Below are 27,396 nucleotides of genomic sequence, written 5' to 3' on the forward strand. Positions count from 1 at the left end.
ACAGGCAGGGTGGAGCGGGTGGAGATGAGTGTCAGGAGGGATTTGTGACAGAAGGAGAGCAGCAAGAGTGAAAGTTAAAGATGGAAGTGAGACCTGCTGTGATGTTTGGTTTGGAGACGCTGTGTCACCAGCTGTCGTCGCTCCCGATTCTTGGATTCTGACCTGGTGGAAACATGACTCGAGACGGGCGTCTCAGTTCAAGAACTTCCTTATTTACCCATGTATAAGAGGAGATGTTCACAGCGTGAAGCCTCCCGCAGATCTGAAGGGCAGTCCCTCGATCTGTCACATGTATACTTTTTCAAAGTTCCTCGTTCAGAGCCTACTTTTCCTGTTATGTAGTACTCTGTGTTCCTGTACCCTTCATACACAGTTTTCATCAGAACATCTCCTTATCTTTTCCTTTTATGGTCTTACACATCAGTTCATCTCTCCTTCTCTGCATGTCCTCATTTTCTATGCACGTGGGTGGCTGCATGTGGGGTCTCTGAATGCGCTAAGCTCTCTGCCTAGTTCAGCTTTTTTTATCTATACTTATCAAGATGTGTTAGTGGCAGTTAGTGCTGCCCTTTGCAACCACACTGTAATGCTACTTCTGCACTCTTTCCTATAATGCTGTTTTTTATTTGTAACTACTTGCTCCTGCAGTTACACAGAGGCCTGCTAGCAGTATAATACTATATACAGTTCCACAGGTGGCACAAAGATGTTGAGATCCTCGGTGTGAGTGAGCAGTACATCAGAGGGACAGCTCACAGTCAGGAGGCGAGGCTGAGGGTTACATACAGCCAGAATTTCATTCCAAAAAACACAAATACACACAAATAGTTACAAACTATGGCTGAAAATAAAGGGAAAAATAAAGAAAAAATACATACATATTGGACAAAGGATGTTAAAGATGAAGCTGATTGACAGGAGGAAGAGGAAGGCCTCAGAGGAGATTCATGGATGGAGTGAAGAAGGACTGCAGAGGTTCTAAAGGGAACAGCTGAAAGAAGAAGGCTGAGAGAACCAGCATCCCTGTGCCGTGTCAGTTAGAGAACGACGGATCTTTAAGATAAATAAATGTCACTGTTCCTTCAGTGCAGCAGTTTGCAAATAAAAGTCCGATTGCACTGTGAGAATGTATTTCACAGGTTTAAAGAAAATACGAACTTTAAAGACCCAAATCAGTTTTTTTCTTTTTAACAGTAAATGTCAACAGGAGTGTAAATATGTGTAACATATAAGGTGGTACACAAAATTTAACTTCAGCAGCAGCTCACACACATGACGCACAGATGGATGTAGAGGCGAGGAGCGTGGAGGAGCTGTGGCATTTGGAGGGGGGACTCTTTCAGAGACGTGAGTTCCTGCTTTCCAGTGAAGAAGAAGAGAGGCAGCAGTAAACCATCAGAGCCTCATCATGAAAGTGCGTCACTCCTCTCTGGCCTGTGAGTACATTCACTTCTTTGTTCTGTCATGAATGTAAAAACTGCAGCACTGAAAATGGGCACAAACCTTCAGCTACATGGTGGATTTTATTAAAGTCAGACATTAATGACGCTGCCGAACTTTCAGAGTCAGCGTTTCGTGTATCACTAAACTGGACTTATGTATAATTCATTTATATTACCAGTGGGCAATGAGTAGCATCTGAATCTATGTTGTAGAGTAATGAAGTTGTAACTGTGTGTGTGTGTGTGTGTGTGTGTGTGTGTGTGTGTGTGTGTGTGTGTGTGTGTGTGTGTGTGTGTGTGCGTGCGTGCGTGCGTGTGCGTGTGCGTGTGCATATGAAGCTAATAAGCTGTATAGATAAGCTATCAGCTCTGCTGTTTAATGTCAGTTTCATAGCTCAGGAACTGAAACCTCATGAGTGCGGTCACTGAAGCAAGTTTTGTTAGATGGTAATCACTGAGTCACTTTCACTGAAACATTTTTCATGAATAATTAAGAAAGTAGAATTAGGAATAATTTAAAAAGGAGCACAAAAGCCACGAAGGTCGCCTGAAACCGACAGCGAGAAATGTTTGTGTTAAAAATCTACAATACACAACAAATAAACAACAAGTCAAATAAAAGTGTCACAGGTGAGAAAGAGCAGCAATATAAAGAAACTTGCATTAATAAATAATATGTACACTATAAATCTAAGAAAAACAGCTGCATGAAGGTATAATACAAAAATGTGACGGGGGTCTGATGCCTGACAGGTGTGTCCACCTGTGTCAGAATGAAGAGTTATCATAGAGCTTTATAGAGAACGGCACCAATTAAATCAGTCTGAGGGAGACGAGCTCTGCTGCCTCACGACTGTGGAGTGGAGCGGCGTGATGGGTTGTCCATGATGGAGAGCGGTTTGTTCGGTGACCTTTGACCCTCACCGACTCAAACGCCTCTACATTCTGACCAATGACGCTTCCAGCCTTGCACATCAGTTTGTTGATCCTGCTGCGTCTCTGGCACTGATGCTGCCCCCAACAGACACTCCACAGATCTCCAGCGTTATGCTGCACACATCAAAGGATCATTAAAGGACAGTCCCCTTCTTGTACACAGCATCACTGTTGTCTTCCAGCCCAGTCTGGCATCCAGGTGAATGCCCACCTGTCCACTGATGTTGGTGGGCCTAGTCACTGTTTTTTTCCTCCGGAAGTCGACCACCTTCTCTTTTGTCTTGCTGAATTTCGATTGAGGTGATCTCTTCCTGACCGCTCCACAAAGTTCCTCAGCGGCTCCCTGTACTCCAAATCCTGACTGTCGTCACCCAAACACTGCAGTGTCATTGGATAACTTGTGCAGGCAGCACGTTTCACTGTTGTGCTGGTAAACAGGAATGCAGATGGGACCTGTTCACTGTAGAAATGGTGACGCCCATCCTGTGCACAGGTATTGAAAGCACTGGAAAAATCAAAAAACATGATTCTCACAATGTCACCAGTACCATTCAGGTGAGAGTGAGCACGCTGCTACAGGTAGAGCATCATCCACCCCATCAGAGGCTATAAGCAAACTGAAGAAGGTCAAGAGCATGTTTCACCTGCAAGCTAAGCTGAGCAAGAACCAGTCAGCACCTTCATGACATGTGACGTCAGAGCAGCTGGTCTGAGAATCAGCCCACAGCCTTCAGAAACAAGGCGTATGGATACCTGCTCAACCAGTGAGCCAAACTGGTCCCCATAAATATTCTTATCAAGCGCTGACTTGTTTGGCCTCAACCTTCTCCTGGATTAATAAAAAAAATCAGTGCTTGTGTTTTTTGTTTTTTAAGTTGGCCACAAAAAATAAACCTTCAGTTTGAATTACAACTCAGCACTGCAGCCTTTACAGAAAAACTTTGTTAGCAGATGCTAAAAACACTCTGTCGTAACTTCTCTGTTACTTTCAGATCGAACGGTGATCCTGACGGGTCCCCAGGACGTTCGCGCCCTCTGAGGTACCAGCGTCCTCCTGGACTGTTGTTTCGTTGTACATCCTCGGCTGAGCAGTTACCAGGTGGTCTGGAGGCAAGGCGACCGGAAACTATCAGAGTCTAGTGTCGATAAAAAGTAAACAAAAGCACACAATCGCTTTGTTTCTGTCCATTCTCAGAACATTCTGAACACATTGCTGTGTAAATACTCGGCTCAGATTCTGTCAAAACTGACTGGACAGAGCTTCACATCCAAAAGTAAGACAAAGTTTCAAGTTCCTGAGCCAGTTACCTGATTTCTGTTCAACAGAAGAAAACTGAAGACAGAGCGAGCCACAAACAAGCAGCAACTGAAGGCCGCTGCAGGAAAGTGAAGGAGAGCATCTCCAGAGAGGAAGCAGCATTTAGTGTGGTTCAAACGTCAGATTATTTTCATCCAAGTATTCAGCTAAATCCTTCAAAATCTGTTAGTTTGTGCAATTACTTTTAGCCTCAGTAGTCACTCTTAGAGAAATTGGTGATTTTTTGTTTCCGGGCACTTTCAGGTGTCACCAACAGTCACTGTTGTGAAACGGCACAGCTCTGCCGATGCTTCGTTTTTATAATCACAATCACTGAGAAACTCTGCCTCTCAAAGAAGCTCTTATTTGTACCGAGCCATGTTACCGACCTGCTGGCAATTAACCCAATGAGATGCAACATGTTCCTCCCACTTTCGCCCTTTCGTCTGTTCTAACATCTCTGTGTTGTTGCCATCAAAGTCAACATCAACATTTCTGGATTTGGGTTGTACACGTGTGCTTCTCCGTCTGTGTGCAGGTACATGATCTTTGACAACGGTACGCTCAGAGTAACGGACGTCCAATTAAACGACACTGCTGAATATTCCTGTGAGGACGGATGTGGACAAGGTTACCACCCAGGCCTCCATCACCGTCATTAGGTGTGTGTGTGTTTCTGCATATTTTGTAATGGGGGGGACCCTCAGCACCTCTGGAACTTCGGCCAGAGTCTAATATTGTTTTTTAATGACTCACCTTCTATTGTCTCACTTTAGACCCTGACAGATTCTCCACAAAAAACTGGCTGATAACCACCTGCACCATCGGGCTGTTGGTTCTGATAGTCTTCATCCTCACATGGTGCAAGCACAGCAAATAGAGGTTATCTTACCAGCATATTCACAATGTGTCACAGACACAAAAATTATTTTCAAATGTTCACATTAGTTACATATGTTCAATTTAAAAAAAGAGCTGCAATGAAATACAGTTTATTAATTCAGCAGATTTCAGCAGGAGGTAGCATCCACATCCCACAGTATACAAAAAAGAAACACTGGAACAGTTTTCAATGCTTTTTACACAGCGAGTCAACAGTCGCTATTTATTCAACTGGATGACGTTTAAAGGTTTCACAGCATAACTGTTACCCCTGCTTTACTGTTGTCCTCCAGCCTCATGTGCACTTTGAATGATTGGTCCCTCTAACAGAGGAACATCCTTTGTTTGTTCCACAGGTTTGAGGACCAGAGGAAACTCAGAGGGCACAGACATGGAGGTGACTTTCTTTCTCTTTGGTTCCTCTCACTGTTGACAGACTGCTGCCGTAACAAAGAAATAAAGCAGTCACAGTGTGATGGTTCAGTTTGTAGACTGTTCCAGAAATTACAATCCAAGAAGGTGAATTCAAACAGGTAGGTGACAAAAATGGCCGCCCAGACGGAGACTCCAACAACAAACAGAGACACTGTTGTCTGAGAGGTTCAACGAGGCAACGTGGAAATATTTACCAGCACAAATGATTTAACCAAGTCAGAGTCTCTTCTTTTTATGTGAAGAAGACAGTTTGTCTCTGTTTCAGGACGTCCACTACGAGAACTGTACTCCAGGTTCTACACGTGAAGACTCGACCTACCAGAGCCTCGATCCAGCCGGCAGGGACCAGGACCAGACCTACTCTACACTCACACACCACACATGAGACTCTCTGGATTCACACCTGGGTTTGTTTTTGTACTTGAAGACTTCAGTCTTTTTACAGACCCTGGAAATTCACAGCAACTACACCCATAAATGTGCACATTTTAAGCCTTAATACAACTTAATAGGTTAAGTTTTAAAAATAAACAACTCCGTGAATGTTTGTTATAAAGGAGGAAATTGCAGATAGAAAGACAAAAACGTCTTGGTCTCTGTCTGTCACCCTTGTAAAACGTGTTTATTTCCGGTGTAAAGTTGGACATCAAGTCTATGGTTGACTCACTGGAGCCTCAAGTGAACATTAGTGAACTGCATTTTTTTTTTAAATCATTTTAATTTGCAACAAGACTAATGAGAACATGCCAGATCAGCTCATTTTTGCATGCTTGTCACTTCCATTTACTTCAGTGCTCACTCCACTGTGCTCCCATGCATTCATCAGCTGTCTCTTACGCTCTGCTTAGCTGTGGTTTTGATCTACTCTGCAGGTTATGTCCAAGTTACTGTCCTAACTTGCAGGTTTTATCTCAGGTTCATTGCTAGTGCATGTTTCTGTGTATGAAAAGTGCATTTAGTCTCAGAAGGCCATAGCCTGATATGATTTTCAATAAGATTTTTGCTGCTGTTTACTTTGCCCTGTCGTTGACACAGTAATACTTATGCTGCTCGGTTTTCTTTATGAATGCCATTAAGTGTTATTGAACATATCTTATTTTCTTTTGTAATTAATTGATTTCTTTTAATAAACAGGCAGAACTTGTAACTGAAGCCACGTCTCTTCTTCTCCAGACCTCACTGTGTGCTGGTTAATGGCCGTGATGTGCAAAGCGAGGCTTCATGAAACACGAAACACGCCACGCATGTGTGCTGGAATTATATTCAGGCTTCGAGACTATCTGAAAACATCTCCACAGTGACACCTGCTGGACAATTTTACTATCGCCACATCTTGGAGATGCTGTTTATGAGATACTCGCAGCAGAAGTGAGACTTAAAAAGATGAAAGAAAAAAACGCATGTGGTGAAAATCGTTAAGAAGTAGGTAACCTGTATTCATGTGTTTTTCTAACATTTCTTTTACACTATAAATAAATTCTTTATGGGAGTTACAGGGAGGATGACGTCACTCAATCCTGCAAATAACATTTTCTGTTGAAAGAAGAAAACATAAAATTAGAGCACAGACGGAGTCAGAGTCGAACATTTCTGTCTGTTTTATTTCTCCTTGAAAGCAGAAAGGAGTTTTTTTTTACTGAGATACTTTAATGAGTTTACAGAGCGCCGACGTCTCTCTCTCTGTGGATTCCCGTGTTTAAGTAATTAGATAATATCGGTCTCCATTAACCACAACGAAAATAATAAAGAGAGAGAGGGCCTTGTTTTCTGTTACACATGCGCGTGTCATAAATACAAAAACATTAATTCAGTAATTACAAATGACTCTGGTTCATTAAAAAAAATGTGAATCCTGACGCCTCGCAGTGCCCGGAAGCAGCAGGTACACCACCTGTCGGAACTGGGGCACCAAAGCCTCGTTTATTCGTGGTCATGTGATCTCTGTGTTCGGTGCAGTATTTTGAAACATCTTCGCGTCGGAGGCTCGACACAGCGAAGAAACGCTTTTCAAGCGTTCCATCCCTGCCAGAAACTCGGCCCTCTTCGCGCATGCGCTCTATAGTCATCACAGTATGAGGAGTGCAGAGAACAAGTAACGTCAGAGGTAAACAAGCTTTTATGTTTCTCGTTTACATATTCCACGCTCGTGTTTGTAATTAAAGTGCAGAGACATTTTATTAAATATTCCGCTGGCCGACAGGAGGCCTGCGGCTGCTCGCAGCGGTCAGTGAGACTTGTCAGCCTAAGCTGCTTCAGCAGGAGCGAACTGTTAGCTGTGTTAGCTTCTGTATTCACAGTCAATGGAGAGGCGATCCAACTCCGCTGAACTGCACCAGCTCAGAGGACAGCTTTAAACATGCGACTATATCTTCTCTTACGCTGGTGTCTTTTACTGAAGTGTTCTTTTAAAGTACTTTCCGCTTCGTCCGGTGTCATTCTGTGCTAATATTTAGAGCTAACATTGATAGCATTAGCATCTTAGCCGCTGTCAAATATCTGTTAAGCTAGAGAGGGGAGGGACATTTAGAGCGACTGACGACCGAGACAGCCAATACAATTTAGAGTAGGCGTCCTTAGGAGTCTTCAAGACCAATTATCTTCTTCTACTAAGAAAGCTAAGGAATATCAAGCGAAAAGTCAAAAAATGTCCGTTTCATTCATTACAAACTGTTCGAGTTTAACATTCGCACATTTATTCAGTCGAAATGCAGACTGCACCCGTGGAAAGCTGATAATAACTACACTAAAAAAAGTTGGGCTGCAACCGTTATCAGAGACGGGCCCAGCGTCATCATATGTATGCCGTCATCACGCAACGTGACGTACAGTAGCGTTCGCGACCTTTGACCTTTGTGTGTTCTTGCTTTTTTTTTTTTTTTTAACTTACAACAATAGTTTGCAAAAATAGAAGAAAAAAGAAAATTCAAACATTTATTTGTTAAGGTAATAAATACAATATGGGGGGAAAACTGTAAATAAAATAAATCTTTGGCATATCTAGAGTTTGAGTTTATTTAGGAATTTGCTTAGTTCAACCTATACTCTGTTTTTAAGTTATTAGAATGGACCGCCTTTGAGTTTTTATTCACCTTGTCCATTTACACTTGTTGTTCCACAAATAATGAAACATAGCAAATAGAATATTTATATCCCACATTGAAGATAACCGCTGTGCTCCATCAAAACAAAAGAAAATGGCTTAAAAATATTGAACTGTCAAATAAACTCTCCACAGTAAAATGACAGAAAATGCTCACATCAACACTTCCTGTGTTTTTGTACCAGATGAAGACACCTCCGGACCGATCAGGCATCACATTTGAAGTCGGAGCCAAGCTAGAAGCTCGAGACCGCCACAAGAACTGGTCAGAAGACTCCTCCCCACCACCACCTTCCACACACACACACACACACACACACTTATTCTTTCCCTTAGGGGTCATCACAGCAGATGATCTGCCTCCATCTCACTGTGTCCCTGCATCCTCCTCTGTTACTCCAACCACCAGCTCCATATTCAACAGCCTTTGCCCAAGATATCCACTCTCCTACACACATCATAACCACCTCAGCCTTTCCTCCCTGACTCTGAGCCCTCCCTCTGATGCACTAATTTCTAATCCTGTTCATCCTGCTCACTCCTAGTCAACATCTGAACATCTTCAGCTCTGCCTCCTGTACAACCAAACATCACAATGGGCCTCACTACAATCTTTTAAACCTTCCCTTTCACTATTGCTGCTCTCCTTCTGTCACTAATCACCCCGACACTCATGTCCACCCTCCTTGCACTAACGCACTCAAAATACCAAAAATTAATTGTTTGTTTTACTGAGCTTCTGCTGTTATGATGTACCCACTCATTCAAGCTTTTAAAGTAAAGTGTGGGTTAGCAACTTCTTAATAGTCCCTTTGTTATGAGTCTGGTCTGTGGAAATCCGATGAGTGGATGATTCATTTAAGTTCCCACAGCAGTTCAGCCAACATACAGGAAACTTTCAGATATTGGTGATGATTTTTTTTCCAGGATTTTAATAAAGTATTTAACTTTTTTATGATTTTTAATCCACCAAATAACAACAAAAAAAAGCAAAAGGAACAGACTTATATTAAATGAAGTAACACTGACTCATTGCCTTAAAGATATGCAACCAGCTGTGCTCATGTGTGAATTCAAAAAGCCCAACCTTTCCTGTGGTGTGTAAATATCCTCTAATTTGTAGCTAAACAAAAGCTAATTTTGAATGTGGAAATTATAAAGATTTTTGGGAGAACATATTTCAAATTTAATGGTGTACTAAAAGTTTGTCCTTCTTTTAGGTACACGGCCACCATTGAGAAGATTGATTATGACAAAGAGCGGGTCCTGATCCACTACCTGCAGTGGAGCCGTCGCCATGACGAGTGGTTTCAGTGGAACTCACCGTACCTGCGGCCGAAGGAGCGAGTCAGCCTGAGGAGGCAGGGCCTGAATCCAACGCGATCACAGCCGGTATAGAACACGTCAGACGTACACAGATGTTTCTTTTTAAATAGTTTTTAAAACATCAGTATCAGTGTCATGGCAGGGATGCTGATACTGAATAAGATTTTATTTTTCTAAGATGCATGAACTGAAATAATATATTTAATTCCTGCATATAAATCCTAGATACTCTGCATTTGAAGTAAATGTGAAAATATCAGAGCCTGTACTACAACTTGGTTCATCGTATCCACAATATATTTCTGTTATCATTTGCCCCACCATCAGTCAGGACGTGGACAGACGATGAGGCTATCATTTTAAATACATTTGAGGAGGTTAGGCTCATAATACAGACTGACAGTGAAGCAGCTGCTGTGGACAGAGCAGCAGAAACTGGGTGTGTGTTTTAGGGCTGCCACGATTAGTCGACTAGTCACGATTATGTCGACTATCAAAAATTTCGATGACAAATTTAATAGTCAACGCGTCGTTTGAAGCTTTGTAAGATCCAGAAAGACGCAGGAATAAGTAGTAGGATTTAAGAGTGTAATAGCAGACTGAAACAGAAGGTGGCAGCACTGCATGTACAAAGATGCCAGCTACCATTAAACCCCGAAGAAGAAGAAGCTGTCTCCAGTATCGTAGCTGTTGTCCAAATTTACGGGCTGCATCGTTAGGAGGTCGCATTTGATTACGTTACAGCGACGCCACGAAGGCTTTCCAAATTTGAAGATTTCTCCAAATGCGTCCTCATTTTCCCCGAATTTGAAGGATGAGTCTGATGTATCCTTCGTGGCCCAAATGATCCCAGAATTCATAGCGCGACCCAGCCAATTCCACTTTCCAACAATGGCGGCAGCTACTTAGTTTTAATATTACTCTTTCTGGGTCACAAAATAAACTTTTAACACATTTTTAGGTGAGAATGTAGCTGTGCAAACTTCAAATGTCTGCTCGGTTTATCAAGACATCACAAATTTGTAAAAGTGCCCCGACGTTTTCGGAGACGTCTGCTACCCACCCGCTCGATAGCTGGAGGGTTCAAGGCTCACTAGAGCTGGCGTAAAACACCAGACTCCCTTCACTACCTGTTATATTTTAGATGGCAAGGAGCAGACGGCTGAGTTTATTAAACTCCACCGAGACAATCTGCAAAATTCATTAAAAGTTTAATAAACTATCATCTTGTCTTTAGTTAGCACAGACCTTAAACACTTCAAGCTGTAAGCTAATGATAGTTATATAAGAGCAGATGCTGCTGGTGCAATAACCTGTACGTTTTACAGCCAATGGATGCATGATCTGACTAGTCGACTATCAAAATAATCGTTTGTGGCAGCCCTAGTGTGTTTTAATAATGTTGGTCAAGAAGACTAGAAAGATTATGACAATAATAAGTTGAAGCTAGGAGAATGTTGACTGTGTAAGCTAGGGCTGCCACGATTAGTCGACTAGTCACGATTAAGTCGACTATCAAAATCGTCGACGACTGATTTAATAGTCGACGCGTCGTTTGAAGCTTTGTAAGATCCCAAAAGACGCAGGAATAAGTAGTAGGATTTAAGAGTGTAATAACGGACTGAAACAGAAGATGGCAGCACTGCATGTACAAGGATGCCAGCTGCCGTTAAACCCCGAAGAAGAAGTAGCTCTGTCCCAGAATTCATAGCGCAGCCCAGCTCAGTTTCCAACAATGGCGGCAGCTAGTTAGTTTTAATATTACTCTTATTATTCTTTCTGGGTCACAAAATAAACGTTTAATATATTTTCAGGCGAGAATGTAGCTGTGTAAACCTCAAATATCTGCTCAGTTTATCAAGACACCACATATTTTCAAAAGCGCTCCGACGTTTTCGGAGACGTCTGTTACCCACTAGCTCGATAGCTAGCCGGGAGCAAGGCTCACTAGAGCCGTGAGAACACCGGACTCCCGGCAAATCGTCTTCAAACCCACCGCCGTCTTTCGCTACTCGGGTTAAACATATATGAGTCACTTAGATCACTTCAAAATGTTATTGTTTGGCTTTTTTTAGTATTTTATTTGTTCCTGAGTAAATCGGTTTGGCTGAGATTAAAGTTATAGTTTTTACACAGCTGAATAAACGTCAAGCAGACAGCTGATTATCAGAAGTGTGAGATGCTCGAGAATTTACTCCGGTGTCCTGTTATATTTTAGATAGCAAGGAGTTTATCAAACTTCACCGAAACAATCTGCAGATTTCATTAAAATTTAATAAACTATCATCTTGTCTTTATTTTTAGTTAGCACATACCATAAACACTTACAGCTGTAAGCTAATGTTAGTTATATAAGAGCAGATGCTGCTGGTGCAATAAGCTGTACGTTTTACGTCCAATGGATGATGATCTGATTAGTCGACTAATCGCAAAAATAATCGGTGACTAGTCGACTATCAAAATAATCGTTTGTGGCAGCCCTAGTGTAAGCTAACAGACTTTTTCTCTGCGTCTCAGACGTTTGTTTCAGGATCAAAGGTTCTGGCCTGTTGGACCGACTGTCGTTTCTACCCGGCCAAAATCCTCCGCGTCAACAAGGACGGTGAGGTTCAGCTGTGACCTTTTACCTCTGCTGTTTTTCTACTGTATTCTACTGCTGGTTGATTTACTGATTTTTGGGGAGAAAAAGGTCAGTGCAGCTGTTTATCACAAGGTTTTCTGATAAATCACTAAGCACCTACCATCTGCACCCCTCACTAACTTTTGGCTATTCAATGGACCCATGCATATGTTTTCTTTCATAGTATATATCGTAACGATTCAGATTTAGCTTGCTTCTGCACTTAAGAAGTAAGGAGGTCTTAATAATACTGGGAAAAAATGAGGTGAGAGGCCCAAAATTTCAGCCCACCCCTCTGTGCTTCTTGTTCCAGTAACTTGACTAGTATGGAGGTAGGATTGTGTGTGGGTTCATTAATTACACGAAGTTACTCTACAATATAAGTCAGCTAATCCTGATTGGTTTTCCTGATTCAATGATATTAATGATATAATGCTGCTTACATTATTTTTACAGTTGAAGCTGATACATTGGACTGTTAAAAGCGTTTCATTAAAGAAAAGTCAAATAAATCCTGATTAATTCATACTAAAAACTCTGGTTTGGAGTCGAGTTGCTGCCTCAGGTGGGAGAGGTGAGGTATCTCTGGGCTTTGTTTGAGGTACTTAGGTGGAGATTGAAGCAGGAGATTGACAGAAGGGCTGGTGCAGCTGGACCGGTCTGTTGTGAAGAGGGAGCTGAGCTTGAAGGCGAAGCTGTCAATTTACTGGTTGATCTACATTCCCTCTCTCATATGTGACCCCGAGCTGTGGGTAGTTACCAGAAAATAAGATTGTGCATTCAAGTGGCAAAAATTGGGCTCTCCCTTCAGACAGAGCTCAAGAGTACAGCCGTGCTCCTTTGCATCAAAAGGTGCCGGTTGAAGTGGTTCGGTCGGCTCTGACCCAGATAAGCTCCAGAAAAGTGTTCAGTGAATGGATGGGCGTCTTTTATGTCCTCCCTTCATGCTGTTTGACTCCCGCTGTCCGTCTTTGGGTTGTTTGTGCTGCGTTCCTGTTGTTACTGAAGCGAATCGGCTGTTTTTGGAACATCATTGATCTAAACCTGGTGTTTGTGTTCTCCTGTTTCAGACTCCTACACAGTGCGATTCTATGATGGCGTGGTTCGGACTGTGAAGCCCACCAAAGTCAAACCTTTCCAGGAAGTAAGAAATGCTTCTCTCTAATTGGTCCTTGTCTACTCAGTGTTTCACACAATCACAACGTCTTTGATCCTAAATGTGTTTGTTTTTGTTTGTTTGTCGTTCTTAGAAATCCAGATCTGAGAAAAGTGCTGTGGGAAGCGAGGGATGGGAGGAGGGTGAGAGTGAGGAGGAGGAAGGAGGAGAAGGACAGGAAGAAGAAGAAGAGGAGGAGGAGAAAAAGGAGGAAGAGGAGGCAGATGAGAAGGTGACAACAGAAGAGACTGATGCAGCTTTGGAGAGGGAGGAGGACAGGAAGAGGAAGGCAGAACCTTCATCCTCAAATCCACCTGCCAAGAAGAAAACAGATGACAGTAAGTAAGATGACCTCTGACCCCCAAGCGCCCGCTGATTGTTAGCACACAGTAGATCTGTCCAGATGTTTGGAGGCTCTGCAGCTCGTCAGCAGGAGCAAATTAAAATGGTTAACAATGGTCTGTCTCTCTTCCAGGCAGAAGCAGTGGAACTCAGAATCAGCCAATCACAGCTGACTCCACCCCCCCAGCAGCAGCAGCAGCACTTAACCCTGCCCACATAGACAGAGGTACACTTATCTCTGTAAACAGATATCTGCACAGGAATATGGAGAATACATAAAGGGTTTCTGGTTTCCACTTGTAGTCCGGGTCTCAGTCCGGTTTGAGTATGCACGAAAAAGTGAGGTCCTGTTTGCCGAAATGAAACCTGAAAACCTTCAGCTACAATCTAACAACAACTTGGGCTTTTATAAGCTTTTCTAAATATGTCTGCATTAGAAAAGCCACAACTGGGGCAGGGGGCTGCAAGTCTCATCCAGAATATCAACAGACGACACCGGCGGCTCTGCACCAGCAAATCCTACAGCAGCAGACTCGCTGATGGTGCCTGAAGTCGACAGGGGAGGACTTTAGACATGCGTGTATTGGTCCAAACATGAGAACTCTGAGAGTGACGTCTCCACAGAACATGTGCACATTTTACATGGTTCTCTTAGCTTTAAGACGATGTCTGTGGGGACTGTCTCACTCAGGAGGACAGCAGAGGAACTCCATATTTAAACAGAGGAGATCAAACTCTGTACTGGACGTAGTTCTTATTAGACCTGGGTGAGATGGACAAAACTGTGACATGTTTTTCATACCAGTCAAATCACTATTTCTGTCCAGCTTAAAGACGACCTCTACTCCAAAGTGAAGATAAAATGTTAATTTTGACTTAAATATTAATTATTTTGTGTCACACATTGAACATGACTAATGTACTGTAGAATATTATACAAGTGTACTTTGAATACATACTGCTAGTGTATGTGAGCATATAATAAAGTAAAATCTTAATTTTGACCGGTAAGAACGTTCAAGTCAACCCGAGGATAAAACCATGGTGAATGTGAGAAAATCCCGTTCTTAACAGATGAAACACAGTTTAACTTTGTTCGGAGGTGCTTCTCTTATTTGGATCAGTAAGTGGTTATGCTTCTGTAACGTACTTGACCTGTTTGTTTTGTTTCAGATGTCCTGCTGGAGCGTCAGGCTCACCTTCCCACCACACACAAGTTCAGCAGAGAACCATGTAAGTCCCTCAGTCCTCCACATAAACACAAAAGATTAGAACGTCTTGATGCATGCTGAATCATCCAGGTAAGTAAATCCCCAAAGTTTGTTTCTGTTCATCTGGTCGTAGCGTTTTCAGTGGGAGAAACGTTTCGTCTCGCATCCAGGTGACGTCTTCAGTCTCAGCTGACTGCAGGTTTCCAACCTTATAAACAGCACATTTGCATAATGACTGAAACCAGCCCACTGAGGGAACAATGGGCTGGGAGGTCAGTTCCTTAATCTTAATTATGCAAATTCTCATGACCATTGATCAACAACTACTGACCAAAAGTGGTTGATGAAGCGTTTCTCCCTCTGAAAACGCTACGACCAGATGAACAGAATCAAACTTTGGGGACAAAAGTTTAGAGTTTAAAAGTTGTTTTTTTTGTCTAATGAAAACAAGTAGGACAGATAAAGACTGTCGGCTGCTCAATCCACACTTGTAATGGGGCGGGAACAGATTGAACATGGAAAGGATATCAAATGTTTTAATTGAGAAAATTTGATGGAAGCGACGCCTCGCAAGAGAACATGTACAGGGTGATGTTTCCTCTGTGTCTTAAACATCTCAGAGCCAAGGAGACCAGCAGCTGGACTCTCGGAAGAGGAATCTTGTCCCATTTTTCGGTTAAAGCTGCTCAGCAGTCCTGGCTCTTCTTTGGTGTCACCGTGCTCCAAATGTTTTCAGCCGTGCTGTTGGAATCGATGCTTTATGTGATTTTGGCATTGTTGTGCTGAAACATGAAGAAGATGTAGAAGTCAGAGATGCAGGCTTTTAAACTGAGCGCTGATATTGAGCCACAGGGTCTCCCTTCTCTTTTTCCAAAAGTAATTAAAACATTTGTCTGACATCGGAACAGTTTTCTGTGAGTTTTGGTTCAGAGAAGACGACGTTGTTTCTGACCGTGTTTAGATGTGGCGACGTGTTTGCATGATGGAGCTTTAACCCGCTGCCTGAGGGCCTGAAGATCACGAGCATCGATGCTGAATTTCAGCCTCGATCCGCACACAGATACTTCTCCAAATAATCTATAATAATAATTTATGATTTTATTTTATTGTAGATGATGAGACATTTAATGTCTTCACAATTTCACATTGACAAACATTATTGTGAATTTGTAGACACAGTTCTTTGCAGATTGCTGAACCTCTTTCTGAGAACGTCTGCCTCTCTTTATACCGACCTGCTGCTAATTAACCAAATGAGTTGCAACACGTTCCTCCAGCTGGTCCTTTCTTACTGTCACTCACTTCTCCAGCGTTTTGTTGTCTGAAACATGTAATGAAATGGTAAAATGTCTCAGTTGAAATATTTAACTTGTTTTCTGCTTTATTGTGAATAAAATTCATAAGATTTGCAAATCATTGCACAGCATCCAAACTTTTGTGGAACTGAGGTTTTTCTTCAGCTCCAGAGGAATTTTAGATGCCGTCTTAAATTGACAAATTGTGCTTCTGAGCAGACATTTAACGTAGCTTCCTGTCCTCTCTTCGTGCTTGGGGTTACAATACAAAGGCATGTTATCAGTGTGCAGCTGCTCCCTTCTTCTTTCTAAGCATGAAAGTGCTGAGGTTTCCTAATCCAGTCCCACAGCAGTTAGAAACACTCGGTGTGTCCTCTCCTCTCAGTGTACAGGGTGATAAAGAACCAGCCTCCACCCATCCTCTCCATTGAGCTGGACCACAACCCCTTCAAGTGCCCTGCTCCTGGGTGCACTAAGTCATTCAGGAAGGCGAGCCTGCTGCACTACCACATCAAGTACTACCACTCCGACCAGCAGCTGGAGGAGCAAAGCAGCGCGGAGGAGGCCGTGAGGTCGGTTTATGTCCCACGGATTAGATATGGTGAGCAGAGGGCGGTGAGTTTAACGCTGACTGGAGCTATTTTGGGTTGTTTTTAGGAGGAAGCGATCTTTTTCAGAGGGCGGCGACTTGGTGTCAGACAGGAGGAGTGAGAACTCGACCAGCGGAGAACATAGCATCGTGGGAACAGGTACAGAGCAGAGCACAACATCAGGACATAGGAGCAGAAAACCAGGCCAACCAGCAGCGTTGCTGTCATTTCTCTCATGTGTGCCTGTTAGTAGAAGCCAAGAAGGATGGGATGAAGGAGAAAACGGGAGGCCTGGATAAGAAGGAGAGGAAGAACTTCCTGCGAATCAAACTGAAGAAGAAGAAAAAGAAGAAGAAGAAGAAGAAAAGTCAGACGGGTGAGACTCATTGTGTCTGTTGACCTTCTTAAACTGAGATTAACAGGTTTGTAAGATATTTGGAGCCTAAAATCAGAGGTCTGCTCTCATCTAACAGTTTGAAATTCGCTGTAGAAGTGTCATATTTTACCATCTGTTTTCTTTCACTTATCTAAGTCAGAGTCATGGGGGAGGTCAGGTTGTCCCAGCTTCCACAGGGCGAGAGGCAGGGTACACCCTGGATAGGTCACCAGTGTGTCGCAGGGCTAACAGAGAGACAAACAACTATTCAGACTCACATTCACACCTGTGACCAGTTTAGCATCACCAATTAACCTAACCCTGTGAGGAAGACAGGACCCACCCAAACACGGGGAGATCATCCAGTCTCCATCCATTTCAGCTACACTGGCTTCCTGTTGAATTTCAGTACATTTTAAGATCCTGGTCTTGACATTTAGAGCCTTGCATGGACTGGCACCAGCCTACATCTCCGATCTGCTACAGCCCGATGTCCCCAGCAGGTCCCTGAGGTCATCTGATCAGGGCTATAAAACAGACTAAGACGAGAACTAAGGGTCACAGAGCTTTTAGCCACTGTGGAACTCTCTCCCTCATACACTAAGACTGTGGACTCGGTCGTTGTTTTTAAAAAACAACTCAAAACTCACCTTTTAAAACAGTTTTTAGTTAAATTTCTGCCTGTTTTATAGTGTCTGTTTTACCTTTTTATTATTTGTTATCTTATGTGCAGCATTTTGTGATTCTGTCTAGAAAGGTGCTACATAAATAAAATGTTATTTATTATTTATCTTCAACTCACATTTTATCTGTTATTGCACTTCTTGCATCCTCAAATTTAAATATAGAGTCCCATCTGACAGAAGTGTGAACCTGCGCATTAGTAACACCGCAGAAAATGAACTGCAGCGTGTTTGGCTCAGATTTGCTGTTGAGGGCGTTTTGGCTGCTCACAAACACGAGTGTAACGGGGAAGTAAAAACATTATTTATGTTTTGTTGGAAACGCTGCAGACGAAGCTAAAGCACCTTCACGACCTGTTTGTGATTTAAACTCCTCTTTTTCAGCTGCTTCTCATTAGTTGTTGTCGTCATTACTGTGAGTTACTGAGCACCAGAACAGGTGTGACAGCGTTCATGCGAGCACTGAGCGTCCAATCACTTTGTTGCTTCACGCTTCTTCTCATCAGGTTTCTGCAGCAGCGACGATGAGAGCTCAGACAGACCTCCCATCACTCTGAAGCTCTCAACTGAACATCACAACACACACATGCAAGGTGGGAACACACACACTAATATCACAAACGCTGATACGATGTAAAAATTCAAAAACTGCGTTTCTGTACTTTTAGCCGACGATGGCAGCGATTGGTCAACACTGACAGCAGAGAGTGGAGAGGACACGCCCTCCTGGCCTGTTGGCACGGAGACGGAGGAGTGTGAGGTGGTGAGGTGTGTGTGCGAGGTGGACGAGGAGAATGACTTCATGATCCAGGTGAGACACACACAGGAATGATTTGTCTGTAGCTGCTTTTAAAATGAATCCACAGAACTGACAAACAAGTCTGAAAGGAGAGAAATGAATCATGGGAAATATTTTACATCATTCATATCCATCAGGTTCTGTTCAATGTGAAAATTTTGCAGATTGTCTTTATTAGGACTTTTGTCACTGAAGGCCTTTGTGTCAGGAAACATGCTCAGAAACACAGGATTGTTTCGTGATGCTGCTGTGAAGTGATCCCAGTGTTTTCTCTGTGTGTGTCTGTAGTGCGAGTCGTGTCTGTGCTGGCAGCACGGGACCTGTATGGGTTTATACGAGGACAACGTCCCACACAACTACATCTGCTACTACTGCAGACAGACCGCAGGTAGGATTCACACTGTGAGCACTTACTGCTGTGCCGAGCCTGTGAAAGAAAGCAGGTAAAGGTGGATTATTTGATAGTTGGTGTAATATAAAACTCAAAGCTTGCATTTTATATGTTACAGCTAAGGCCACAGCAAAGGCCTGGAAAAGTTCCTCCACCCCTTGTCGAGTGGTCGTAGGAGGTAGCTCTCTGTGTTTAGGTGAAATCAGTCCCAAACGTATACGGTGCTGCACCAAGAACAACCTTGCGGCTGCTTTAGTTGCAGTTTGTAGAGGTGATCACTTTTTCATTTAAAGGCGAACGGTCCCCGAGTCGAGTTTTACCCCCACTCAGTGCTTAATAGAGAGAGGTTGCAGCGTAGTCGGCGTCTTCCATTCAAACTGCGAGGGGACCAGCGCGATCACGAGGAACCTGCAGGAAACACTCAGCAGGCGGTCAATACACATTTCTCCTGTGACTGGAGGACGCCACAGAGGTCGCTGACCCGTCTCTAGGTCTGTGTGACCGAAGCCTAAAATAACAGAGGAAATCCATTAGTGTCCAGAAGTATATGGACGCGCTTGTATGTCTTAGATCAGTGAGTGAAACTGCATTTGTGCTGATTGTTTGGTCAGGTTGGTGAAGAACAGCAGCACGAGGAGGCTTTGATTAGATGTGACACTGAAAGTCAAAGTGTGTGTTTGTATTGTAACCTTTTCTAACTGGTTGGAAAAGGACGCAGCCATGTGACTTATGTGACTTTGTACCTCAGTGAGTGTGTGAGGCGTCGACGACACGGGCTCCACAGCTCAGGCTGAAGCCGTTTTCAGAAACCTGCTGGCTCTCCTGTGGGTTCCTGTGTGGTGCTCGTGCTTCTCCTCTCATCTTGTTTTCATCTGTAATCCTCATTGGTCCAGGTTGGCGGTGTGCTCAGCGTTTCCGGTCTGAGCCCGACTTGTTGAAATCCGGTCACATGTTTGGCCTGTCGTGTGTGAAGGAGAACTACTCCGAGGTCAACGCCTCCAAGATCTCACACACCAGCCACCTGCTGGCGCACACGTACGGCATCAGCCAGGTCCTCAGCGCCCTGCAACTCAAAATCAGCCTGCTGCGGTGAGTGCGATCGCTCCGGCGGCTCGGCTCATCTGTTCGAGCCCGCAGAGACGTTAGCTCGGTCTGACTGTGGCCGTCTTTCCCCGCAGCTCGCCGTCCCACCCCGACCAGCAGCTGTGGAGGTCACCGTGGAAGCAGGAGGAGAGGCACAGACTGACGTCCAGCCCGAGAGGAGAGCCGCCCGTCTGCTACGTCAGCAGCGAGCACTGCTATCAGAAGCCCGGAGCATCATGGGAAAAAGGAGAGGAGCAGGAGAAAGAGAGGCCGATGGTGACGGTGAAGCAAGAGCGCAGTGGCGAGGAGAAGGTAGAGACTCAGCAGACACTCGTGTAGCCTTTTAAGTGTTCACACGTTTCCTACTCAGAAAGCTGAAACACTCGTTCACAAGTGTTCACCAACTCGCTCCACTGCCCGAGGTAACAGGACACAAAACATCTGTATTTTCATGTATTTGTGCTGTTCACACTGATGGGGGGAAACGGACGACCGAATGAGTCGTACATGAGCAATAAAATCTAAACTGGGATTTCACTCCTGCATTAAGGCTGAACATCATAAAATCAGAGCTGATTATTTTGAGCAAAGACGATGAATCTCTTTTTCTGTCTCCTTAAATATGAAACTGCCGTTTGGACGTGGAAGCTCTTCTCTGCTGTGAATTTGAGACGCGTGAATCTTTAGCTGTTGGGAGGTTTAGGTGTAGTAAAAAAAAACAAAGCCTGGCTCACAGAGACCTCGAGCAGAAGCGGCGCCTCACGCTCGCAGCGCTAAGCTCCTGCTGTTGCTATGAGACCAGTGAAGACCAGTTAGAAGCTCATTCTGGTGAATGTGGAACTATTTTTACCTTTTACTGAGTGTGAGGGGAGAGGAGCGAGAGCTGCAGAGGATACTCTGTGAAGATACACCAACAGAAAAGCTGTAACAGGCTTCCTCTGCACAATCACACAGCCAGAGATTTTACAAACGTAAGGCTCTTCGGGTAGATCATGAAAGCCTGTCATCTGTTTGATTTCATGGCCAGGGACTTTTTGTCGTTTTTCAGACCAGTTTCTGATCCTGAATTGTTTTATTTCTCTTAACTGTTGGAGAATTCTTGTAGAATAGAAAGAATACATCATTAGTAGCAACGAAATGGAGCTAAAAATAAACGATTGATGGAGAATCAACAAGTGAAACGAGCAGATCACAGTGAATCCATTTAAGTGGACCAGAAGACATGATGTGAGATGTAAGGGAGATTCTTTCATTCCAGAGGGGGTCACAGAAGCAAAAGGTTTCGACAGGTGAGCCTGTGGAGGGATTGTACGCTCCTCCTGTGATTGGCTCATGAGTCTGTTGCCACCGGTGTGTTTTTCCTGCAGTAGAGGCTGTGGCCGTAAACTTTCTTTGAATTTTTATTTAAATCTTAAGGAGATCACCTGTAAAAAAGAAAATAATTATTCATTTATTACAGAATAAGCAGGCCACGACTTGTAAAACCTAAATTTCATATTAAATTGTAAAGTTACTGAAATATAAACTGGAGATGTAATCTAATAATATTCTAATTTCAGTTCGGCTATTAGATGAAAATCGATTAAAAACTGAAAAATGTCCACCTGACCCTTCAGAATCAGCTGATCTCTTTGGACTTTTTAAATACAGCAGAAAACTCCAGGACTCAGAATCCAAAGCCAGCTTTATTATCTGTTTAACCAACTCTGAGCATCACGGCTTGTATCGTAGCTGCAAGAGGTTTAACACTGTGATGTAACAGAAACGAGGACCCTGCATGCGTGACCTGGGGTTCTCCTGGGGGGCGAGGGGGAGACCGCATTTTCTCCAGAAAAGGGAATTTTCAAGCATCATTGGTAGAGTGTCGTTATTCAAACTACAAACTACTACTACAATCTCCAAGTTTGTCAAATTCACTGAAAAACGAATTAGTCTTCGTGTGTCTCTGGCTGCTGTTTGTCAAAAGCATCTGTCATTCTCTCTGTGTAGGAAATAAAACCCGAAGATGTCAACAGGAACGCAGCTCATACCGCCGCAGACGGCGACACCACCGCACTCACAGATGTGCACAACATAAAAACAGAGAATCACGCAGGCGGCGGCGAGCAGGCGCACACTCGGACGTGCGCAGCGGCGCCTCGCGCGGCGTCGGTGGCCGAGTGTCAGCTGAACCTGCTGGAGCACATCGAGTCCCTGCACCAGCAGATCAGCGCCAGGATGGACGTGATCGAGAGAGAGCTGGACGGTAACGCACACGTTGAATGTAAAATACAGAGTTGCACACAACACTCCACATTAATCATCATTCAGTGTTATTAAAATAGTCACGGTGGCTTCGTCTGGTTACAAAAGCAGAGAGAAATAATTCGAGAAAGAAGCAAGTAAGTAATTATCCACCACGAGTTAGAGCCATTCTAGCTGGAGGAGAATAATTATTGAGGCGTGGGAGGAAGGAAGAGGCGAGAAGGTTCGGGTTTTTTTGGGTCGCTTCACTTGGAGGGGTCGTGAAGCTCATGCATCCTGATCACCGTGTTCCTGCCTGCTGCTCTACTTTCACCGTATTGATTATTTAGAACTGACATTATTGTGAAAAAGTATCTATCGCATCTTCATTGCATGTTTGGCCTTCATTTTAATTTGATTGGGATTAGAGAGGTCTCGCTTCACTGTTGTGCATCATGTATCTTGTGTGACTGACAGAGCAGCGCGTGTGCCTGAGCGTGATACAGCAACGCTGAGTCGTGCTGTGCTCCTAAGTTACACCTCGGTGTTAGTTTGTGTCCACATGTGCTCGCTGCTGGTCGTAAAACTCGCTCTTCTTTGTCTTCAGTTCTAGAGTCCTGGTTGGACCACTCCGGCGAGCTCGAGCCTCCTGACCCTCTGTCCCGCCTCCCGCAGCTCAAACAGCGAATCAAACGGCTGCTGTGTGACCTGTGCACCGTGAGGCGCCTGTCGGTCTGCCGCTGACCGCCCTCCCTCTGAACTCTGATGAGACAAAGAGCGTGAAACTCCGAGTTGACTGTGGTTTGTTTCCCTGCAGTTACAGGACAGCGCCCCCCTGTGGTGGAGAAAAGGTGCTCCGCAACAAGATGGTGTTTTTTTTGTTTGTTTGTTTTTAATACAACGCGACTGCTGATTTACGTTCCTGAAACGCCTCCAGCAGGACTTGAGAGTCCGTGTGAGCACCAGGCGAGGACGAGTTAGGTCATTGATCAGCTGTCATCCGTCTCATCGGGACGGGATGATGTTTGTCTCTTTGGAGGCTGAACGGACGCGTCGTCTGCCATCAGCTCGTTGTTTTTCTGCCAGCCAGCATCGAAGTGTAACAACGCACACAAAGGATTTGGATATCGTATATTTTCTAATTGTACTAATATTGCCAGTACTAATAATTGTTTGTTTTAAAGACTCTTGGAGGGTTTTACAGTCTGGTGAGACCAGGAGGTTCTTAAGGGTTGGTGACCACTAACCGACAGTTGAGCTAGTGCTAGTTAGTCGCAGCAGCTCTCAGAGCTCCTCTCTCTCTCTCTCTCTCTCTCTCGCTCTCTCTTTTTTTCATCATTTTATTCACCAATGAGGAGAGGAAGAACGCTACAAGCTGACTTAAAGGCAAGCTGTATTATTTTTAAATCATTGGTTCCTTTTTTTTAATGTTAGGAATCAGTGCGATGTGGAGCAACAACGCCCGCAACAACAAAACAGCTTCAGTGTTCCTCAGGAAGGATACCCTTCAAAAAGCAGCTTATTTTCCTACCCACACATATTTAATCTGACTAATTTACTGCAGGACATATCCCTTACTTTTATTTTGAAAGTCACTGCTTCATTGTTGTATCCACCTTCTGTGTGGTTCCTGATGACTGATGTCATCACCGCTGGGGTGGGGCAGCACCACAGGTTAATTAATCATTGATCAATAATCATTATGCCCAGTGTGAGGCCAAACACCTTTAGTTTATTTGTCACTTCCAGCATGAAGAGACGTTTACACATTTGTGTAAAGTCACGACTGATTATGACGACTCGTGAGCATCTGTGGGACTCTGCAGCAGTTTCAGGTTTCAGCGTTTTTGCTCAACATTGGACTGATTCCAAGCTTTTTTGTCTTCTGTAATAATTTAAACCCAGAATGGAGCAGCGGGCTTTGTACCAGACTGTGAACAGTGAGCCATGTTTAGGCTGGTGTCATACAAATCTTGAATATGGTTCAGTTTTCATGTACGTAAAGCTCTGAACCAGTCAACAAAGATGCAGGAGGTCATCACTGTGCAGACTGCAGCAACAACCAGGCAAAACCTACTGGGGACTCAGTGGTGAGCAATGGCCTTGATCTGTCCCACGGGCCATGGTTTGTTCCTGGCCTTTGACTGAAGGAATGATGTCACAGATACATGCAGCTGAAAGTTTCCCTTCAAAGAACGTGTGGGCTCAGCCGTAGAGTGGACGAGGGGCTGTGGCGTCCCCGAGGGAGCTCAGAGTAGTCGCTGCACCTCCACGTCTAAAGGAGCCCGGTCATGAAAATGTTGCAGAGGGAGTCCACGCCTGGAATACCTACTTAGCCCACTGCCACCAGCAGACGGGCAGAAGGAAGATGGAAAAATCAGGTTAACAGATACTGAGGTTTTCCTTTCACGAGCCGTTTCAGTTGCTAATTTGAAGTTGATGCGGTCAGTTTAACCCTTTCAGACAACTAAAAATTCTGCTCCTGCATTTTTGACTCATTCAGAATCAAACAATATATCTTTTAAAAGCACAAAAACTCGACACCAAATGGTTGAACCGCTTATAAAGACCACAGAAACAGTAGCTCTTTGTACTAATCTGTCGTTTCTCACCTCTTTCCGTTCACCTCTGCTGAGCGCTGTTTGCACTGCAAGTGTCCAACAAACGAAATGCTTCCAGATTTTCAGTGTCTTCAGTGGAAAAACAGGGTTTAAAATCACGCATGTTTAAATGGATGTAAACAGCTAACTGCAGAGCCGATCACATTCAGTTCTGTTAGAAAGTTATTTGGGGAAATTCTGGGAATCATTTTGCAGGAGGAATTCATTCATTCATGGTTTAATTCACTGCTGGCTCGAGCTGTGAGAGGTCACCCAGATGAGGTTGTGGTGACAGACTGTCATTAGAGTGTCAGCTTTGGCGTCCTGTTGGCGTTTCTCTGTTAAAAGCCTCATTGAGGGAACAGTTTTCTTCCCCTCCTCCTGTCCTCGTTTATCTGCTTTTCTGCATTTATTTGTTTGTTCAAATACACAATATCTTGGGTTGTGAACAGCATGATACGTTTTTTATTCTGGACTCTAGTGGTAGCTTTGCTTAATTCACAGTTAATAATTTATCTGCTCTGTTTGAAACTGTTTTAGCTCGTCTGCCTTTAAGGCTACTCTTTCCTAATTGGTTGCTCCTCTTAAATAGAAGATTTGGACAGCAGGTGGGTGGGGCTTATGTGCCTGAGATGACCATATTAGTAATATCCTCTTTCTGTGACATCATACAGATCCAGGGATAGAAAAAAAGCTGCCTGATATGTGGGCTCACAGCGAATTGTTCTTCATGTTAAACATGAACTTCCACTGCTGGCCCTAGAAAAAAGGAAAAGCAGAGTATGTCCCCGGCTTTTTATTTTTTAACAGCTGGCTCATAATAAGTTTTATATGTATGAGTTCTGAACCAGACTGTCCTGCACAGAATCATATTCAGATGGAGAAAACTGCTGGTGCTTTTTGCTGTTGTTGGTGCAGTCTGCCATTAAAGCAAACAGCCTACTGTTAGATTAAGAAACCCCAGCAGCTTTAAAATGTACATATGTCTGAATGAAGTTTTATATTCTTGAACAAGAAGCTAACTGTATATAGCTGTAGATTTTATTTTGATAGAATGGCTTGAAAGTGGAACTTTCCAGGAAAACAGTTGTTCATTTCATGTTATTTTCAGTTTTTCCTTCAGCGTCTCGTTACACTCTGAAAAACGTACCTGATCAACGCTGATGTGTCTTTAATCCAACCTGTTGCTTCTCTTCAGTTTTTAAAAGTTTTATTACCACGCCGGCTAAAGCTGCTCTGTGTTACGTATCGCAGCCCGCGGGGGCGTCTGACTCAGACCACATAAACTGTATATAAAAGATGGACACATAACATAAAGTCACCAGAACAGCGCTTCCTGAGATTGGCAATATCAGGAAGAGTCGCATAGACATTTCATCCAATCAGACAGCTTTTCACAGCCACAGTCGCCGCCCTCTGCTGGTCATCAGAAAGCAGGTTTAAGGCGTTTACGTCTTTCTTTCATATACAGTCCCAAGTTTTCATTTTTTATATTCATACTCTGGTTTAAAGCACGAGGAAATGTGTTTTTCTGAGGAGTTGTAGCTTTGAATAAAGGTATAAAATCCCAGTCGGTGTGGTTGTATCACATTCAAGTGTCTGGATTTAAAGACCGCAGTGCTTTCCAGATTGAATACGTGCCCACGTGTTCATTACTCCTGTTTGTGGTTTGAGTTATTTTTAAAAATTTATTTACTATGGTCAACTTTTTAATTCAACAAATGAGCACATCTGGATGCTTTTCAGCTATTTAAAGATATAATTTGCATTACTGAGACGACTTTTAGGCCACATGTATCCCAGCATTGTTGAGTCACGCTGGGCGAAGGAATTATACAGATTACACAAACAGAACAGCTTGGAGAGCTTTTTTATTTTAACTGGAATTGAACGGATTAGAAAAGATTGATACTTATTGAAGATTATGCTTCAAATATAATCTAAAATCCAGTCTTCAAATATAAGGTGAAAATTATCCATAAAACTGGCAAATATTTATCATTTCAAATGTAATATTCATAACTGACCCCGAGATGTTTACAAGGTAACACACAGAGCACGAGTTACTCCCTAACCCAAAGCATATTCCTGTTTGGTTCATGCAGTTTTGTTGTCCTGCTGAGACACTGATGGCTTTTTCTTTGTGTTTAAACCTAAAATCAGAGGCTTTAATCTGAATGAGAGGTTTCCCAGGCAAAATCAAAAATGTAATAATGATAAAGAATAAAAAGGTTGGAAAATCAAACGAAAAATTTGAGTGAATGGAGAAAAAAAAACATTAACATACAGAAATGAAAAGATGGAAACTGTTAAATGTGTGATCGTCTCTCAAACAGCATCTACAGATTATGGTGATCCAGACTTTAGGTCACAGATTAGTCCTCAGCAGAGAAGTGAAACCTCATGTTTAAACCTCTGACGTCCATCATCTGCCGCTCTTCACTGCTGAAGTATGCGGTGCCGTCATGCTCTGATCTAAAGAGCAAACCAGCGTCATTGATACCCACGAGTGAAGAAGGGATATAAATGGCCTGCAATCTTCAGCAGTTAGTTTACTAGATTTGACCAGGATTTCATCAGTAAGGGATGGGATGAAATTTTATGGTTCT

The 27,396-nt window shown here is 43.4% G+C and overlaps 1 protein-coding gene and 1 long non-coding RNA gene across 3 annotated transcripts; both read left to right on the top strand.

Moving 5' to 3' along the window:
- The first annotated feature begins 663 nt into the window (after positions 1-663).
- On the top strand, positions 664-6,006 carry LOC146365032 (uncharacterized). The gene is made up of 5 exons (XR_014798846.1): positions 664-1,436; positions 3,371-3,530; positions 4,214-4,337; positions 4,452-4,954; positions 5,258-6,006. It is a non-coding gene; the product is annotated as an uncharacterized LOC146365032 (long non-coding RNA).
- Positions 6,007-6,917: 911 nt separating this feature from the next.
- On the top strand, positions 6,918-26,357 carry LOC146365033 (PHD finger protein 20-like). Of its 2 annotated transcripts, none has more exons than XM_084916184.1 (18): positions 6,918-7,096; positions 8,278-8,357; positions 9,313-9,484; positions 11,936-12,020; positions 13,109-13,182; positions 13,289-13,532; positions 13,670-13,762; positions 14,710-14,769; positions 16,428-16,614; positions 16,700-16,791; positions 16,883-17,008; positions 18,198-18,284; positions 18,360-18,502; positions 18,779-18,878; positions 19,775-19,970; positions 20,060-20,276; positions 21,954-22,209; positions 22,795-26,357. In XM_084916184.1, exons 2-18 carry the CDS (start codon positions 8,278-8,280, stop codon positions 22,929-22,931), a joined length of 2,349 nt encoding a protein of 782 aa, XP_084772310.1. In that variant the 5' UTR covers positions 6,918-7,096; the 3' UTR covers positions 22,932-26,357. The 2 variants fall into 2 exon arrangements, with proteins under 2 accessions (XP_084772310.1, XP_084772311.1); XM_084916185.1 differs by having other exon boundaries at positions 6,919-7,096; positions 16,886-17,008.
- The last annotated feature ends 1,039 nt before the right edge of the window (positions 26,358-27,396 follow it).

The sequence above is a fragment of the Perissodus microlepis genome, chromosome 20 (assembly GCF_051167445.1).
Source record: "Perissodus microlepis isolate ML-2025 ecotype Zambia chromosome 20, ASM5116744v1, whole genome shotgun sequence".
Classification (NCBI taxonomy): Eukaryota; Metazoa; Chordata; class Actinopteri; order Cichliformes; family Cichlidae; genus Perissodus; species Perissodus microlepis.